Source organism: Megalops cyprinoides, chromosome 12 (genome assembly GCF_013368585.1).
Source record: "Megalops cyprinoides isolate fMegCyp1 chromosome 12, fMegCyp1.pri, whole genome shotgun sequence".
In the NCBI taxonomy this organism is placed as follows: Eukaryota; Metazoa; Chordata; class Actinopteri; order Elopiformes; family Megalopidae; genus Megalops; species Megalops cyprinoides.
The window spans coordinates 18386434-18405669 of NC_050594.1; the positions used below are offsets into that span (position 1 = coordinate 18386434).

Consider the following 19236-nt stretch of genomic DNA (forward strand, 5'->3'; position numbering starts at 1 on the left):
GGGTATGTCAGGGGGGTAAATCAGGGGAGAGCAGTAAAAGAGGCAGGGGAGCAGGGGAAAGGGGAGAGATGTGAGAAAATATAACAAGGCACAGCTACCCTACCTTTTAGAATACCTCTGCCATACACAAACCCCCGGATTAGGACCATGCTCATTGAGGCTGTGGTTAACAACAATGAAAGTGCCTGTACACAACTAACCTGCTTGGCTGTATGCTGTATCATATTTCTTGGCTTGTTAATGGATTGGCCATTCTGTACAATTACAGGTATAATAGTGAGCCTGCTGGCTGTGCTTTGCATGCATATGTGGGCGTAGGGCTGTAACAGTTGGCTCAGCTATCTGTTTATGTGCAGGTTTGGGAGTGGTTTCGCCCCTGTCTCCAGGACCCAGACAGGAAGCTTTGTCTACTGGCCCACAGCACAGCCACCCTCATAGCTTCATTGCTGGGCAACAGCCTCAGTCCCATCCTGTCATCCCTGGTCACGGAGGCCACTGACATCCTCAGCGCTGAACAGCCTGGCATCACTCATTTTGCAGTAACACTGCTGGACTGTCTGATCGCTCACTGTGGTCTGTCCATCACTCCCTCTGTCATCCAACTGACAATATGAATATAGTGCATGTCAAGTTTCTCTGTAGGATGCAAACCTGATCATCTGTCTGTGATCTTACAGATAACACATTGCTTCTACAGCCAATGGCTACTAGGGTGCAATGTACCAGTGGTAGAGCAGTGCAAGAGGTTACTGAGAGACTAACAGGTGGGGCATTGCCTTTTGACCTTTTTGATCTTAATAAGACAAAGTCAGCCAAAGTTGAAATAAAGGAATATAGCTCTGTTTATACATAAAGTCACCAGAGCACTTATTCCTTCCTGGATTTCATACCTTCCCTGAGTATCTGATGGTACCCAAGCATATCAAACATCATATGTTTGTGTTAATTGTTTTTTTTTTTTTCAAATATAAAGAATTGAGAAATTAAGCTGTATGCTCAACTGACTGATGCTAACAGTGCACAATCATAGTATTTAGTATTCCTCCTCTACGGAATCTTCCCTTACAGCTCTGGTTATCTCTGTGGCTCCAGCCAATCCTGGTGCAGTGGGAAACCACGCTCTTCCAGCTCTCTGGTATCTCATTGGCCAGCTTGTGGGCAACAGGACCGAACAGGGACTGGCACAGGCAACAGGTCATCTGGCACTCAGTTTACAGACGAACTTGCCAGCCAAACTCCAGGACAGTGCTAAAACCAGGAGTCCTGCGGAGCAAAGGTTACTGCAGGAAATTCTGGACACTGTGAACACTGGGGGTGCTGCTGAAACTCAGAGTACCACCTTGGATAGCAACACCATGCCAGTGAAAAATGGAGAGGTGGAAAAGGGAGAGACATAGAGATGAGAAGAGAGGGAGAGATGAAAAAGGTACAGAGAGGAACAAAGAGGATGCGAGTAGAAAGGTACAAAGAGGAAAAAGGAGGAGGGGAGTAGAAAGGTACAAAGAAGAAAAAAGGTATAGGTGAGCACAGAGGAAAGAGTTGAGAAAATGACAGAAACTTAGAGGAAGCACAGTGACCCCTCACAGTAGAGCACTGAAAAAAAGGAGAGAAGGGGGAGTGGTCAGTAATACTGGGGATATGACAGAGAAAGAGAGACAGATAAAAATGCTTAAGTGCCATTATTCAAATTCTGAAATGATCAAAATTCATGGTAGCATTGATATGAACGCATTGTGTTATTGTTTCAAAAATGCAATTGATTCTGATCCCTCCTTCTGATTTGAGGGAGGTATTTACCTTATTAACGATGCAATCTCTGGCTTCATTTGAGGTAATCACACAATACAAACTGTATTGCATTAAATTCAGCACACTTGCATGTTTATTTAAAAAATAATAAAAATGAGTAACAGTTTCCATATGAAACGCCTGCAGTGGGATCTCTTCCAGAGTGGTTGATGCAATATGACAACAGGACAATTGAATAAAGAGATGTCTGGCCCCTGTTTACCTAATCAGGAGATTCAGAATGTCATCAGAACATTCTTCTCTTTCAAGTAAAGTGTTGAGTCTCTGTGATCAGTTGAGAAGTGACTGAGATCCAGTTCCTTCAAAAGGATCAAGTTATATCATATATACGGTTGAAGGTTTTGACACACCTAATTAAGATAATGGGAAACACGCATCCAAAGACATTTTGATCTAAAGACTTATGCTTAAATACTTGAAATTTGTTTCTTAAAGAAGTATAAATAGTGACGTTGATACTTATGTATGAATTTCATTCCAAAGGAAGAATCTGAAATATAAGACAGTTCTGATTTGTTTCACACTTTTTTGGTCACCGCATAATTCCATCTGTGTTATTTCATAGTTTTGATGTCTTTACTATTGTTCTAAAATGTGGAAAATTTTAAAAATAAAGAAAAACCCTTCTATGAGTAGGTGTACTTTGACTGTACTGTATGTGGTCATTGTATAGAGAAAAAAAAAATCATAAGAATTTAACCAACAGGCACCCTGTGTGACATTGTGAAATTTGCTGCAGGGGTTCCTGTCACAAAATTTCAATAAGGCTACTGATCTGCAGCAGAAAAGTGTGTATTTCTGTGTGATTTAGAATAAAAGACAGAATAAGAACAGAATAAATACTATTGTTATTTTGTCACAGTAGAACGTGGAGATTTTTATCCTGTGACTGTTCGTACTACAATTATGACACACCTGTTGTTTGAAGGGAGTATGTTTGGCATTTTGATAAGATCACAGAAAACAAGGTGAAGCGGAAGCTTTTTAAAAAATAGCAAATAGGTCTCAAAGAGGACCTCAAAATCTTGCAATACTTTTCATTCTTCTGAGACTGTGTTGGCATGTCACAATCAATGAAATCCATGTGAAGCACAGAACTGACAGGAACAATAACACCTATAAACAAACAAGATTAGGGGAAGGAAGTGAGGTACAGTTCTGTGAAATGGCATATTGTATCTACAGAATCTAAACAAATAAATCATGTTTTTATTTGAAAATTTAATAAAGAGAAGTGAAACAAACCAGTTGTTACTATTAACATTTATGGAGTCAATAATCAGTTTTCCCTTTTTTTCTTGTTTTTAAATTGATCAGTCATAATTATCAGTTGTACTATATGAGCTGCAAGGAAAATACCACTGAGAATTTCAACAAAATATCAATACTTTTCTGGTCTACAATGTCAGACTGTAGGATGTAGTAAAGGAGTAAGGAGTGGTAAAGGTTTTAGAAATCTGAATTATATTGTTTTAAAATTTAAGAAATTTAATTTAATTTTAAGAAATGTATGCTTAAATCTTGCTATATGAGACTTGAACCCAGACCAATTTTGACCTTTTAATGCAGCATGTTTTAATATTTACATGATAAAGCAGGTGTGTTTTTGTCTGCCAATGGCATTTGTCCTTAAACGTGTATAAGATGCAATAACCCTTAGTGTGGTTTATATGACTGAAATTTGTTATTAGTGTAAATAGTATACAAAAAATGTAATGTAAAATTTCAGTGTACAATACATTTTTTTATTTTTGGGTGAATTCATTATAGATTGTTAAAAAAAACTTGAAAAAGAAAGTAAACACACTCATATACAAACATACACGGAGAGATTCATTTACAAAAGGAAAGTCCAATAAACAAAAACCCGGCTCTTTCTGTTCTCTTCTGAATATTGAGAGAGAGAATTCCATTGAGCAAGTGTCTTTGAGAGGGACGTGGAACCACGTCTAAAGAGGATTTAGTCGAATTAGCATTTCTCTTCCCCCAAGCGGAAAAAAAATTTTAATCCCAATGTCCAGGTAATCTATAATCCAGTTTGGACCTGAGCCACCCTCTCATTCGCGCTGTAAGGCCTGGCCCACAATGCAAAGGTCTGGGTGTGAGGCAGAACGATTGCCTGCTCTGAGATCTGATTGGCTGTCCCACGGGTCTTCCTCTCTGGTTGGTCCATCCTCTAGCCTATAGGTGAGAAGACAGGGAAGAACCAGAGCGCATGAGAAATTAGATTAGGGAAATGATTTCAGGCTGGTCAGCACTTGTTTACGATGGACAAAGTCATCTGCAGTGAGTCACACTGGGATTATCCAAACCTGTTGGCCCAGGTGAGGTGCTCTACCCTGACATGGGAAATAATATTGTGCACACTGAAAAACATACATGGGGCTGCCTTACTGATATGTTGATTGTGAGGCATTTGGTATTGAAAACTGATAATAATTTTTTTAAATATTATTTTCTGAGTGACTGATTCACCTATGTAGACCCTTCATTTTGTTATGAAACTATGTACCTCCATAGTGGCTAAAATAATTTGGAAAAAAACAACCTAAAACTAAAAAAGTAAATATGGAAGTTATTAGCGGAAATATATTCAGTGGTGTGTTCAAATACTCTTAGTATGTCTTAGGTTTCCTCTTCTACTGGCAAGTGACTGGAACCTCTAAAAACATGAAAAACAAGCCTGTCCTCTCTGCTTCTCTTTAAATGAGATTTAGTGCCGATATGAATTTACATGAATTCAGAAAATGCAAACAGACTGGTCTCATTCTTATTTACAGTTAGTGATGCAATAGCAAGTGCCTAAACAAGATCTATAGCAAGTGCCTAAACACAGTTATTTTAAGAATGCTCGACATTTCAGCATTTCAGTGTCACAGAAATCTTGCTTGCAGTTGGTATGTATAATACTGTAGTTATGGACTCTTGCATAATGGTAATGACCTGTTTAATTGTTTTTCATGAGTACACAATCCACAATGGTTTGTTGGGCACTGCAGCAAAAGGACATTATACAATACAATGTTCATTGAATGAGCTGTGCCAGTGGATAATTAAATTCTGCTCCTCTGTTCTGGCTGAAACATTGAGCAATATTCTGAGGAGTGAAATGACAAGTTTGTTTAGTCTTGTTTCAGTATGACAGTGATGATTTTAGTGTGCATTTAACTGTGCAGATTAAAGTAACTACAGTTAAGTGAAGCCCTTTTAAAGCAGTGGCACTACATGCTCTAAAGAACCCTGAATTATGATGGCTATTTATTCATGTAATCTATGTGATTTTGTTTTACTCTGAGCAGTGGCTGTCTGCACATTTACATTTACTCATTGGACTGACAACTGGGTTTTGGAAAAAACCACCGAGGCTGCACCCTGCAATACCATCAAAAATCTAGAAGTATGTAGAAGAAATATAGAAAACTTTACTCCCACAATTTTTAACACAGTTTAGTAATGAAGTGGGGGATGAAGGTGCAATTTCAAGCATGATGATACAGTTTCAAGCATGAGTGGGAATGTTTTCATTGCATACCAAGCAAAAAACAAAAACTAGGGATGAGAGATGAATCTGCAACAGTCCAAAACTTGCAAGCATGAGTCATGCATAGTTTTTTTGTTCTATTATTTCCTAATTTTGAGTTTTCTTCCACACATGGTTTTCATGATTCTAGTGTTAGTCTTTCCCAGGAAGCCAGCCTCGTATACCAGAAATGACCTGCTTGGTAAGTGAAACATGAACATATTATATCCTCTACTGTCATTTCACCAAGAAATTGCTGCCAAGATGGTGGTTATGAAGATGACCACCCTGCTTGTAAAGTAACAGAACAGACTACAGAAAACAGATGTGAATTTTATGTAAGAGGTCATGCCATATGTGTACATCTACGAAAAAGTGCACCTTTGAAAGTTCATGGAAACAACGAAGATAAAACACTGTCATCCAAAAGTAGATCCATTAAAACAAAGCCTGCTATTCTAGGAGCAGATGGATTGGGGAGAATGGCAGAACTGCAAATCTGACCATGAGTGTGAGTGAGTGTGAACAGCTACATACTATAACTTCCTCATAGATGGTTTGGTGCCCTTGCTATGTCATGCCCTTCAAGGTTGTTGTTTGCAAGCAGCTCCATCGGCACAATGGTAGGTGTTTTACAAGGGAAGCAGACTAACTATGCAAACGTAGACACACATGGTAACACGGGTGTGCTATGAAAACACATGTCCATAGCCTCATATGCCAAGAAGAGACAGGCAGAATGCAAACTGCACAAAGGAGAAATAAAAATAAAATGAGGAGCAGAATTTGAAAGAAGCACCTTCTTGCTCAGTTTGAAAGCAATAATTCCTTTAATCTCTGCTACTAGTCATGACTGAGAGCTTGTCTCCTTTACATATTTATATATTCCTGTCAGGACCAGAACTGAAATTCAGCGAAAAGCGCTTGATTGAGAGACACAGACTAAACATAATCGTCCATTGTATTCAATTAATTTCTTTATATGTGTTATTTAGCATTCTTTTTTCACTTTACAACCTTTATCACCCTATCTTTTGAGCTGCAAATTGTACATCAGTCTTGCCTCACAAGTACTCTGCAATTGTACAGGAGGTAGGATTGCATGACAAACACACTTGCATGACAAACCGCAATTATTTTTCACACAATTCCAGGAAAGCAGAAGGTGAATAAAAGATAGGCACATCCTGCTGATTTCATCTGAGCAACCTATAGGTGTCTGACAAGTATGTGATGCAGGAGGCTGAAAGTGAACCAGTTTATGGGCTATACGGCTCAATATAAACCCAGAACAGAATGAAAGAAACTGTCACTCTTACCCCTGAGTGCTGATGGCTGGCTCACTCCCACAGATCTGGGCCACAGAGACATTGGGTGTCCGGTGCTGTACAGTTACGCTGGGTCGGCGGTCAGAGTGACTGCGTCTAACAAAAGGACGTGGCCCATGCATGGCCATGGGCAATCTGCCTCGTGTCTGCTCCCCCCAGGGCCGTGGCAGCACACAACCACCGGTGGGCATCCAAGCCTGGGGAGGCTGTGGCAGTGGGCAAGGCTGAGCCTCAAACAGAGAGGCCGATGCCGGACAGAAAACAGACCGAGCATTGCTGAAGACTCGGGAGGCAGAGGAAGCCTGGGGGGGTGATTCCTCGCTGCTGTTATCCCGTGTCCATCTCTGCACCCTGGGAGATGCTGGAGGTGAGGGGGCCTTGAAGGGATATGAGCTTGTGATGGAGTTAGGGGTCGCCTCTCGTTTGGAAGTTGGGGGGCTCGGTGATTTCCACTGAGAGCTAGGGGGACTGACAGACTTGCGGAGCTGAAGGGGGCTCGGTAGTCTCCTCTGACCTGGCGGTGGGGTGGGCAGTTTGCGAGTGGTTGGGGGACTGGTTGTCAAGGGGGGAGTGGCCTGTTGTTTAAAAGCGGTAGGGCTGGGGAGTCGTCGATGCTGGGAGGCAGAGTTGGAGGGGGTGGAGGGCAACATGCGCGCTCTGGAAGACGGTGGCGTAGCTGGCGGTTGGCTGTTAACATAAGGAGCAGAAGGCACTGTGTCAGAAGGCCCGTTGCCCCCCCTCCTCAACCCCAGTCCAGCTCTTGTGGGCGACGGTTTCCTAGGCCCTGAGTCTGACTGGGGTTTATCCGTGGGGGACTCGGCGGAGTGACGCAGGTGGATGATTTTGCGGGCCTGCTTGTAGAGAGAGGCTGCCTCCTCACTTTCAGGGTCCGCCTCTGACTGGACTGCATCCTGCCGGATGGGGCGGGCCGGCGACACGCTGACGGAGCCCCGGCGCACATTACTGCGGCTGGGCAGCACCGTCACAGACTGCATAGAGGCACGCAGTCTCTGAGTCACCGTCGTTCTCTGAAGTAGCAGAGAGCGGCCTCTTTTCATGACGTCTTCCCCACCATTACCAACAGGGGGCTCCTGTGCAGACTCAAAAGAGGTATCCATCAGGACCTCAGGTGGAGGGGGTGGCAGGTCATCCAAATCTAGGTCCTCCATTCTGTTGGAGGCTCGGGATTCTGCTTGGCAGCTGTTATTGTTTCCATTGATGAGAGCCCCTTCTCCTCTTTCTAACCCTGGTATAACTGGAACTCCACATTTCCTTACCCCTTTGAGAGGTCCAAGCACTCTGGGAGATCCTTGGCTTTGCTTGTCACCCACCCCCTGGCTGAAGGTGTCGATCAGCTTTTTGACAGAATTTCTGCCCCTGTGCAAGGACGAAGGCTGATGTGATGACATCGGAGGGGTGCTGGGTGGAGGTGTGGCCCTCAGGGGCCCCTTCCCTGCTTTCTTTTCTTTCTTCTTTCTCTCATCCTCCTCTGTTGCCATCCTGTTTTCTCCAGAGGAGTGTCTCCTCAGTGCTGCTTTGCTCTGGCTGGGCCGGGCACTGACATTTCTGTCCAGAGAGGAGCTCAGGCGACCGGAGCCTGGCACCTGAGTGCCCTGGAGCTGCCCGTCTCCTCCTCGTTTGGGTCCTGCCTTCCTGGCATCTCCGTCTGCCCCGCCCACGCTCATCCTTTCCATTCGCTGACTCAGGTCCTTCTGTGTCCTCTCCAGCTCTAGCAGGGTCGGGTCCTCTGCTTTGCTCCTCAGGGACTCTGCAGAACATGAGCGGCGCTGCTTAGCCACAGAGGTTTTCTTTTTTGTTCCTCTGGAGGCCGCTAAAGTCTGGGGCCGTTTCGGTTGATGGTCTTCTTCCTCCATCCAATGGGGTGCACTGTTTCCATAGCTGTTTGCTTGCTTGACCTTTGCACTGGAATGCTGTGAGGGGAGAAAATGGATACGCCCACTGATGGCTTCCCTCATCTTGAGTGTCATCTCCACATTTTGAGGGTTTTCAATGCGCTTAGCAGGTAAGCGACGTGGAGTCTGGCACGCATCGGGAGGGGAAGAGTTTGAACGCTTCCTGCCAGTCCCCTCACTCACTTCCTCGTCATCATCCTCCTCTTCCTCCTCCTCCTCCCCCTCACCATCATCCAGAGATGCTGAGCCCAGCAGGGACTCTGTGTCTCTCTGCTCTCTGGCAGTGAGGGTACAGGTGGAGTCTATGGAGGTGAGAGAAACACTTGGGCTAATTTTTCCTGTCAGCCTACGCCTGAATGACCCCTGCCTGATGGGAGTGGTGCCATTACCTGGGGGGGTGCTGGGTATGGTCCGAATAGTGCCGGTGGACCCGCAGCTTTCACGCCGAAGCCGCTCAGACCCAGCCAGGGATTCGCTTTCTGCCCCGATGCCACTGTCCTCACTGTACAGGGCTGAGTCCTCTGGGCCCGGCTTCCGAAGCGCTGCCGACTCAATGCGGGCCAGAACCTGCCCCAGCCGAGCCTCCAACGCACGCTTGGTCTTCAGCTTCTCGTCCAGCAGCTCGGAGAGTGAGGTGAAATACTCAGATGCTTCTTCCAGCGCGGAGTCCCCGATCCCACCCACAGAGTGACCCACAAGCCGCATCCGTTGTGTGGTGTACTGAAGCAACTGCTGAAGAAGGTCTGGTGGGGGCTCTGCAGTGCTGCTGGCCTTAGAAGGGGTGGAAGACAGGTTTTTCAAGGGGCAAGGCCAGGCCAAGTGCTGCCCATTTTCCTTCAGAAGTTTCTCCCCCTCCTCAGCCATTTCCTTCAGCCCCCGGTTAATCTCCTCATAGCGCAGCGTCAAGAAGGTCACCATGGGCTGCAGAGAAAGCTGGGTCTGGGCCGCCTGGTCCAGCAGGCCCAGCAGAACCTCGTATTTGGCAATGCTGGGGTTTAGGAAGGCATAGGCAGCCTGGTGTGCTTTCACCAGGGGGTCTGGGAAGTCCACTTTTGCCTCAATGAGTGAGGCTTTTCTCTCCTTGTTCTTCCTTGTCTGTTTGGTTCCTTTACTTTTCTTAGGCTTGCGTCCTGCCTTTTTCCCTTGTTTCTCCTCTGAAGCATCTTCTAGTGTGTCCCTCTCCTGAGACACCATGTCAATTTCTATTTCTTGGGTGCCTAACTTTTCCAAGGACACACCCCTTGGGGTCCCCTCGACTTGGAAGGGTTTCTTTCTCTGTGGGGTCGCAGGGGTCTCTTTCTGAGAGAGGACAGGCTGAGCGGCTGATCTTCTTTCTCCTCCTCCTGCTCCTTCTCTCTCAGTCTCTCCCAGACCAGAAGAGCCCGTGCTTCCCCCATCATCAGACAGCGAATCCCCACCGTTTTCCCTGGATCCCAGCAGCAGTGCTCGGCCCCTCTGGAAGGGGCTCTGTGCTCCAGCCAAATTGTGACCCTTGGATGGCGAGCAGCCCATCTCCACCTTGCTCCGCGCGTAATCCTCAGTTCTCCTTTTTAGTCAAACAAAAAGAGAGAAAGCTGCACTTCAGGGAGCTCACCGGCAAGGTCTCACCAGGGTGGAGAGACAGGAGTGACCAGAAACAGAAAGGCAAGTGCTTATCCACCAGTTGCACCTGTCATTTTCAGATGGGTCCGGCAATCAAGGGCTTGCGTTTGGCAGGGTTTTTGTTCCTGCCGAAAAGAAAGCCACAAGTTGGAAAAGCAACAAATCCGATTTAATTTTCCATACTCCTTTTTGCCTTGAGAAAATCAATAAATCCAGTCCATTTTCATGGTGTTGTATTTTTTTCCCTTTCTGAGGAATATATCACGAGCACACAGCAGCACTGTAGCAGCACTGAAGTATCCTACCTTGCCGAGTAGGAGCAGCTGAAAGGATTAAAGAGGATTTGGATGCACTCCTCACTGTGCACAGATGTCACGTTAAAGAAAATATAACTCGTACACATGTAAGACCTTAATCTCCTCAAGGTAATCAGAGCTCTTGTCAGGTGGTTTTTTTATAGCCTGTACTACTGTACGGCATCGGCATACGGGGCTCTTAGATTCATTTGCAGACTTCAGATGTTGAAAAAAAGCACAGAAAAGAGCTGTATTTCTACCAGCTGCCACATACTGAGGTTGAATTAGAATCATTCAAGACCAGAACTACAGAGGATCAAGCTGAGCAGCAGAAAAGAACAAGAGGCGGTAGTCACACGCTAAAAAACAGATTCACTTGAGAGGTGAACAATGCAGTTTATTTTTCATGGCCCTCAGTTTTCAGCAAAAATAAACTGTGCATTTCATTGATGTCTTCCAATAAGTGTACATGTATATTATGATTTGCTTATTTATTTTTATGTATACTGATTTAGCAGACAACCACTTATTGTAAACATCAAATGCATATTATAAACATGTAATACCATACCCACTATATTACAAGCATGCCTTGTTAGATACCATATTTTAAACATGCTATATTATAAATGTTATAAACACAAAAAGCATAATTGCAAGTGCTAATCATCAATTGGCAACTCCAAAAGAAAATCAATAAATACTATGTATGTATACAATTTCTACTTAGAGCTACATGCTGAGGTGTGTGTGCATTCTGTTTATTCACTGACACAGTGACACAAACATGTACATGGACACTGACACAGTGAATCCTGTTTTCCCAGAATACTGACGTCAAGATAACCAATGAGCTTGGGCCACGGCTAATAGAATTGAAGTGGAATTAGAATGTGGGGGAAGTGTTTGCTGTATGTTGTGATTGATTGCCAGCAGGCAGGCCACTTGGTTTCACAACAGGCAGCTAATACACACTGATATATCTAACTGGAAGATTTTGACATATAAATCGTGTATACATCAGAATTAAGTTTGTTTTCCACACGTTTTATCACTGCAGGCATGGAACGTTCAAATGTGAAAATGAATATATATCCTTGAGAGGGTGTTTCGTTAAAACAATTATCATTAACTTAAATTATAATTAGTTCATTTTTACAGCAAGGTGAGTCTTGTTTGGTGACAGGTACATAAAACAGTAGGGAATTCATTCAGTTACACAGTGGTGGCAATGCTCATGCACAAGATGTGCACCTACCCAAAACCTGATGCAGTTACTTTTGTGAAAGTGATAAAACACTTTAAAACATCTGATAAAATGTTTCATAGGAAAATAATACACAAATAAAAAAATAAAAACAAAAGTGCTGAATATATGCAAATTATTTAAAGGTTTAGATAAAAATCTGAATGAATAACAATGGAGAAATTATAAGAATGGTTATCTTTGACGGTGGTGTACTTGTACATGTAGGTAGTGCATCTAATATGTAATTTCGCCATCATGAACAGTCAATACTCCAGTTTGTTAGTAGCTTTACCTTTACTAAAAGCTGCTCAGAATAATCAACATGTGTTACATGTAAGCTTCACCATGTTTATGGGGTTATACTGGGTAAGGTAAGGTAATTAAGGCCAAAAATGGTAGCACTACAATCCCTTTTCCATTCAGTTGCTATTTTCAGCCACCACAGGACTGAAATGGTGCTGGTCTCTGTGACCTCCTGGGAATATCGCCAACAGAACAGCATAAGGCCAACATAACAACCAAAGGAAATTAAATATGGAGGGAGGCTACAAAGGGAGATGCAGAGTATTAAAATAGCAGAGCCTAAAAAATATATAAAAGTTTAAAAAAGAATAGAGATGGAATGTGAATGTTTGTGTGTGTGTGTGTGTGTGTGTGTGTGTGTGTGTGTGTTAAAACTATCTCTACCAGATTAAAATACCATGACCAAAGCAACATTGAAAATACTCAGATTTATTAATTAATTTAAGGCCCAAACGATTATGGCCTTATAACATTAAACAAAGCTTATTCTCTGAACAGCTCACAACATCAAAGATAAAAATAAACTTGTATGTAAGTTATATTGGGTGGACATTTTATACATGTAATACCATACATACAATATACACCATGGCCATAATCCATAAAAATAGGTCTATCATGTTTAAAACACATGAATAAAGTGTGAAAATAGATCATATACAAAGGCAAATTACAGAACTGTCATCAATGCAAAGTGCAAAGGTTTTACCATTTTATGGCCACTATAACACATAACAATCTGAGTGTAACTTTAGCTTAATTTATAGATAATAACTTTTTCGTAGAACAAGAAAAGACATCAGGTAGTAATATCAAAACAGTATAATCTGCAACTCTCTAAACAGTAATTATGTACATGTGTGAAAAAGAACAGTAAAGCTATGCCCAGCATAAACATCATTTTCAATATTTAACAGCTTCAAAAAGTTGTTATATAGTCCATATAACCTATTATACATAACATACAACTTTTTTCTAAAATAATTTCTGAAAATAAGTGTTTTAGTACTCATATTTCTGTGCTTGGAAGACACAACTTCACTTTGAAGGAATTTTTTTGCATACTGTTTGCATTGCTCAATAGACACTTAGTGACCAAGCCTTCGGTTACCAGTATTAAAGTTCTGGTCATCCTCAAATGGAGCATCTCCTTTGCCTCTTCCTGAGATGAGGAGAAAGATCTTTAGCCTGTGGCTCCTCTGTGATCCAAGCTGTGGCCACTGAGTTTGTGGAAGTGCCACTCTCTTCTGGGTATAAGGGCCCGGGGGTGGTTACTGACACCATGGAGCCAGCCCCAGAGTCGACAGAAGAGGAGTCAGCAAACGCAGAGTGTGTGGAAGTGATGGAGAAGATTCGCACTCTGTCCAGGTATGCTTTGGAAGAGATGTCAACCTTCTTCTTGCAGAGGATCATGTAGCACTTAGGCAGAAAGTGACAGAAGATGATACCATAGTTGGACACCAGGATGGCCGAGGCTTGTATTGCCGAACTCTGTTCATTCTTGGTGATGTAGATGGGGATGAAGCACACCCAGACAAACAGGTAGATGAGGACGCTGAAGATAATGTAGCCAGTCTCGTTGAACCGTTGCGGGACTTTCCTGCCTTTGAGAGCCAGCACAAAGCAAACGAAGGCTACCAGGGAGATGTAGGCGAGCATGGCTCCGAAACCGGCATTGGAACCCTCGTTGCACCGAAGAAGGATAGTCATGTTTTGGTTGACAAGGATCTTCTCCATATATGGGGAGGCAAAGATGAGCCAGAAGAGACAGATGATCCCTTGTAGGGCGGTGGTAACTACAATTATAGCAGGGGGTTTGTACAGCTTTTTCAGCTTGTGCTGCCTGTTCAAGTCAAAGAGGAAGGCGAGAAAGGTGCGGAAGGCCTTGACAAGTATGCAGGAGATGCAGAGGGTGAACCCCAGACCATACATAGTCTGACGGGCCCGGCAGATGTGGTCGTTGGGCTTGCCCATGAAAAGTACAATGCTACCAAAGCTGACAGCCAGCCCAGCTTGCATGACATAACAGAGATTCCCACCTGCCACCTTTACAACAGGGCTGTTCCGGCCCACAGCAAAGATGATGAGAACCACAAGAAGCAGCAGCACCCCCAGCCCCGCCGCAGTCAGCAGGAAAACGGCGTAAGGATCACCCCACCTAAAGAATTCCTCTGTTCTTGGTTGGCACTGGGTTGCCCCTTTTCTTGACCATGTCCCATTGGGGCATGGTAGGCAGTTGTCTAAGTCTGCAGAATGATCACAGCAAAGTCTCATTGTAACAGCTACAGGGACAGACACTCGGTTTATTATCTAAATGTAAAGGTATTTAGTTGATTACAATGGTCCAGACAAGAAAATAAATGCACTCACTAATGCACTATGTAAGAAATCAATCAGATGGTTTTGAGATAATGTAGCAAATGAGATCTGAACAACTGAAGTCCATAAGTGACTATAGGGGCAAATATTTTGTAATGAAAACATCTTTTCCATTTTCACTCTGTTCATATTATATGTTACCAGCACACTGAATAACAATTTATTGTTCATTTCATATTTCATGTTCATTCTATATTTGATATGAAAAGCAGACATCACAGTGATACTGTGAAGAGGTACTAGACATGAGAAATAAGGCTTTACCTTCTTCCCTTCCAAATTGTGTCTATGTGCCAAATGGAGTTTTTCTTTGAATCTGCTCCTTTTCTGCTGTAACTATCTACTAAAGGATGCCTTTTTAAATCTTAGAAATGCCAATGTCAGGTCATACTCACTGTGGGCATCTGAATAGGTCCCCTCTTCACACTGTGTACAGTTGTAGCAGCAGGAGATGTTTGACACTTTCTTCACTGTACCAGGGGGACATGGTTTGGAGCAAATGGATTCGGGGACCTGGAATCAGGGGCTTATTATTGTAAGGGATATGGAAATGACAACTGTGCCATATATCTCAATTGATCATCTAGCCTGTCAAAGATCTTAATGCTACTGTAAATCATCTGACAAATCTGCATTCTTGCACATTTGTTATTGCAAAGTCAAACTTCTGAAGACTATACCAAGCCAGTTCCGGAGAACTGTGCCTCACAGACGTTACCTTCACAGTCTAAACCTAAAGTAAAACCTTCAAAACATAACTTAAAACAGATCTAATGACTCTGACAGTGTGTTAAGGTTACACTCACGGTGTTGTTAGGAGTTCCCCAGTTGATGACTGTCTTTCTGATCTTTATTTCCTTTTCGACCAAATTATAACCTCCAACCACTTCGAAACGTCTTTCGTTGCCAGCTTTAACCCAGTTGATCAAATCATAGCCATTCACAAAGTCTCCGTCTTCATTAAAGTAAAACTGGTGGTTGTCTACAGTGAAATTGATCTTTTTGAGTTCTTGCAGAAGCTGAAAACAGTAAACACACAGTTTAATGAAAGGCAGGTATGTTTGTTAGGTTATCAAAACACTTAAAGTCCTACACAACTAAATATAGTAACACATTCACACAGTCAAAACAAAGCATGAATGTAATTTGAGTATATATTCATTGCTATACTTTTTAAATCTATATTTATAGGAGACATAATACAGTTTTAATAGTACCCTTCTCACCTTCCAGGGAGGAAATGTTGTCTCTCCTGAGCAGAAAGTGTCATTACACTTCAGGAGTTCCCTAATGGCATGAGCTATAGCCCATGTGGCTACTCTGTCATTGTAAGTTAAGGTGAGGTCAACAACATTTATCAAAAAGTCATCATCAGCTTTCTGGGGGTCAGGCAGGCTACAGGCCAGTTCAGATTTAAACTGGAGTGATTCACTAAGTGGACAGTGGTCTTGTGAGTGTGCAGCGATGCAGGCTTTGTGCTGGAGCAGCTCAGGGGTGCAGCCGAACCTCAGCTCCTTGTACTCCTCTATGAAGTGGTTCGTTGCACCTGGGCCAGGCTCCAACTTCTGCAGGAATTGCTCAAACCCTGGGTTCGGTCCAGTGATGAAGCTGAAGCCAAAGATGTCCCCCACTCCATTGATGCCCTCCATACTGGCCAGGGGTCGTGCCATGGACCAGGCATCGCTGGCGATCCAGATCTTGGAGACGTTGGCACGCAACATGTCCTCAAAAAGCTTCTTCACCAGCTGCTCCTTCAGGATGAGCAGCACCACCTCGGCCTTGGAGGAGCGGATCTGTCTCGCCACCTCCTTGATCCTGCGCTCACTGTCAACGTGATCAAGGTAGTGCGGCAGCACCTCCTGGTAGGCCACGCACACCTGCTCCTCCTCGGCATGACGCAGGAACTTCTGCATGGCTTCCTTCCCGTAATCGTCATCCCCGTACACCACACCAACCCATTCCCAACTGAAGTGAGACATGAGCCTGGCAAGGGCCCGTGTCTGGTGTGTGTCACTAGGGATGGTGCGGAGGAAGGATGGGAAGCGCACCTTGTCGCTCAGAATGGGTGCAGAGGATGTAGTGCTAATCTGGTTGGACAGTAGATAAATCTATTAACATTTACAGTCTTTTATTTTGGTGAGGTAAACCTTTTCATTTCTGGTAAGTACAGTTTAAACAACTTTTTTTGGTTGAAGTATGCCTTTATGTCTTCAGTTGGTGGATATTAAGCTGTTAATGCTTTAAAAGAAAACTATACCAGCCATGACTGACCTGGGGGACCATGTAGAGTCCTAGGAGCCTGGCCACAGTGATGGACACCTCTGAAAAGCGTTCTCCAATGATGGCCTTGACCGGCAAGCGGTCCATGTGGTTGCACTGGGGTGACAGGGTGCCATTGATGGACAGCAGGTACTCAGTGTTCTGGAGGGCTTTGGTGGCGTAGGAGCAAGTGTCACAGATGACGTACCCAAGGCGCACTCCTGGTATGAATCCGGAATGGTTGATTGTGTCAATGGTGTGGATGACTGCCAGTGCCCGTGTAAATGATAGCAAATCAAAACTAAAAAAGGTGAAAAGAGAAAACTGAACAAGAGATGACCACAACACAACAGTGTGATAACTCTTTTGGTGACGATTTTTGCTGCAGTCACAACAAAACAACAGTGCAGTATTTTAGAGAACACAAAAAAGCATCTACTGTAGTTACAGGATGTCATTTCTAAAATGGTGTGAAAAAAATAGTAGTTTTCTTCCAAATAAACTTTTTAATGATGGTATATAACCAAATGGTAAATCCCTGCGATCGTACCAAATGCATTTTTTTTTTTTTTTTTGCAATATTTATTCACGTAAAGGGGTCATTTCTTCACTTCTTGAATTTCAGTATGCACTTTGAATCTGAAATTTTTGGAAAACTAAGTGATTAACCTTAATTTTGTTCCTTACTTCATTCATGTCCATATGTTATCTTTTCTGTCAAAGTTGTCTAGCAATTGAGCACTTGATTTCTTGATATTTTCTTTATACTGGTGTATAAAGTGATTATACTGGTGATTAACGAGAATCAGCAGCCATTTCTTTAATTAACATGTGGCAGGCGTACGTGTGGGCAAGAGGGAGAGGACTTGCCATAAGCTCAAATGCAGTAACATAAATTCACATTTGTTACATTTTGCCAAGAAATCATATTAAGATTTCATATGGTCCTCTGACAGCGCATTTAAAAATATATTTTTTTTTACTTCCTCAAATTTAAAGAACGCCTTTCACGTAGTCTGCCAGGTGCCGTGGGAGTTCTAATGAAATCTGAAGCCAACATATATGAATACTGTACTGTTTGTTCCAAATACCATCAGATTATGAATATTTCTACTAGTGCTCTTAGTACTCTCCCTGAAAAATTACAGATTAGCCCTGAACTGACTATGAAATGGACCACATGTCAAAGGGAATATTGAGTATTTCTTCTACAAAACATGGTAAGCAATGCAGGTCTTTAGATAAGGTAACAAAATATATCTGCTACTACTACTAGTACTACTAATAATAATAACAATAATGATAAGTAAGGTTCATGAGCTGATTCACTGTGTGTGTTGTCAGAGTATTTTTTCCGCTCTCCGTAATTAAAATAAAACATATCAGGATAGCTAGGTATCCTGGCAGATATTTTAACAACAGATGCATGTCCTCCATAAATCTGTATCCTCCATAAAACAGCTTGATACCCAAGGAGTGTCCACAGTACTCACCTTGTGCAGTTGAAACTCCCTGGCCGTGTCCGATTTTGCAATGTCTCTACTTTGGTGTGGCATGGGTTGAGCACCCCTATTAGGATGTCCCCAGGTGCTTGGGCACCACAGATAGACTCAGAATGATCACAGCAGCTTCCTATACCCAGGAGAAAGCTCGCTCCCAGGGCGCACAGGTACGCACGAAACAGCATGATGTACAAGGGGTGGGCAGTGTGCTTCACATGTGAAAAACATGTGGAGTACAAACACCACCTTTGTTTAGAAGTGAGAGCAGAAGGAAAAGCACAGGAGGGAAGTGTCACCGCTATTCCGCTATACTATGCTTCTGAGCATTGACAGACTGAAATATTCATCATCATTTGTAGACAATAGTCTGAGTACACCTCTTTCATTATATAGTGAGCACAGAATTCACAGATAAGGAAATGGGAGGGTGACTAGTGCAGCCAAGGGATGAGTGCAAACTGAAATTCCCCGTAGACCCAACCCCGCACTTCTCAACAGAGTAACTAGAGAAACAGGTTCTGTGGGAAAGAAACAGAACCCATTTCCAAAAGAGGAGTTTCCCTTACCTACATGTCACGCAATAATGTGAATGAGCTCAGGTTAGTCGATGCTGAGGAGTAATCTTTTAAGGATACAGTGAAGCAAGATAGTCATGTCAGTAGCATTCATGAGCTAAGCGTGAACAGCATTGTGATATCAGCAATCATTCTGTGAGCAAACACATCCACATTGACCAATCATGGCATAGGCAACATGGTGGTATGGCTGCTGATGAAATATAGGCACATACATCAAAATTACAAAGCTGGCTTTATTTTTTTCATTGACTTTCGCACGTACACAGTCTCACAACATTGGTGTTAGCTTACCAGATAGTGAGAGCAATGTTTTTTGTTTTTTTTTTTTCATATCAGCGATCAAAAAACCTTACACCTGGCCAGATCATTCCAGTCTGAAAACCTGGGGTTCATGGTCTTACTTTTACCCCCTTCGTCTGATCTGACCATTAAAATGGTGAATTGCTTGTAATCCTCCACTGAAGGTTGCAGACCCACCCATTGTACTTGCAAATTTAT

General features: G+C 43.1%; 2 protein-coding genes across 2 annotated transcripts; both read right to left on the reverse strand.

Annotated features, from left to right (window-relative positions):
- Positions 1 to 3866: 3866 nt before the first annotated feature.
- On the reverse strand, positions 3867 to 10082 carry pcare1 (photoreceptor cilium actin regulator 1). The gene is made up of 3 exons (XM_036541615.1): positions 7131 to 10082; positions 6649 to 7073; positions 3867 to 3990 (listed from the first exon to the last, which is right to left on the reverse strand). The coding sequence occupies exons 1-3, from the start codon at positions 10080 to 10082 to the stop codon at positions 3867 to 3869; spliced, it is 3501 nt and encodes a 1166-aa protein (XP_036397508.1).
- Positions 10083 to 13154: 3072 nt separating this feature from the next.
- LOC118786911 (G-protein coupled receptor family C group 6 member A-like) lies at positions 13155 to 18364 on the reverse strand. Its single transcript, XM_036542268.1, has 6 exons — positions 18152 to 18364; positions 16671 to 16959; positions 15626 to 16486; positions 15206 to 15418; positions 14795 to 14912; positions 13155 to 14266 (listed from the first exon to the last, which is right to left on the reverse strand). Exons 1-6 carry the CDS (start codon positions 18343 to 18345, stop codon positions 13155 to 13157), a joined length of 2787 nt encoding a protein of 928 aa, XP_036398161.1. The 5' UTR covers positions 18346 to 18364.
- Positions 18365 to 19236: the final 872 nt, after the last annotated feature.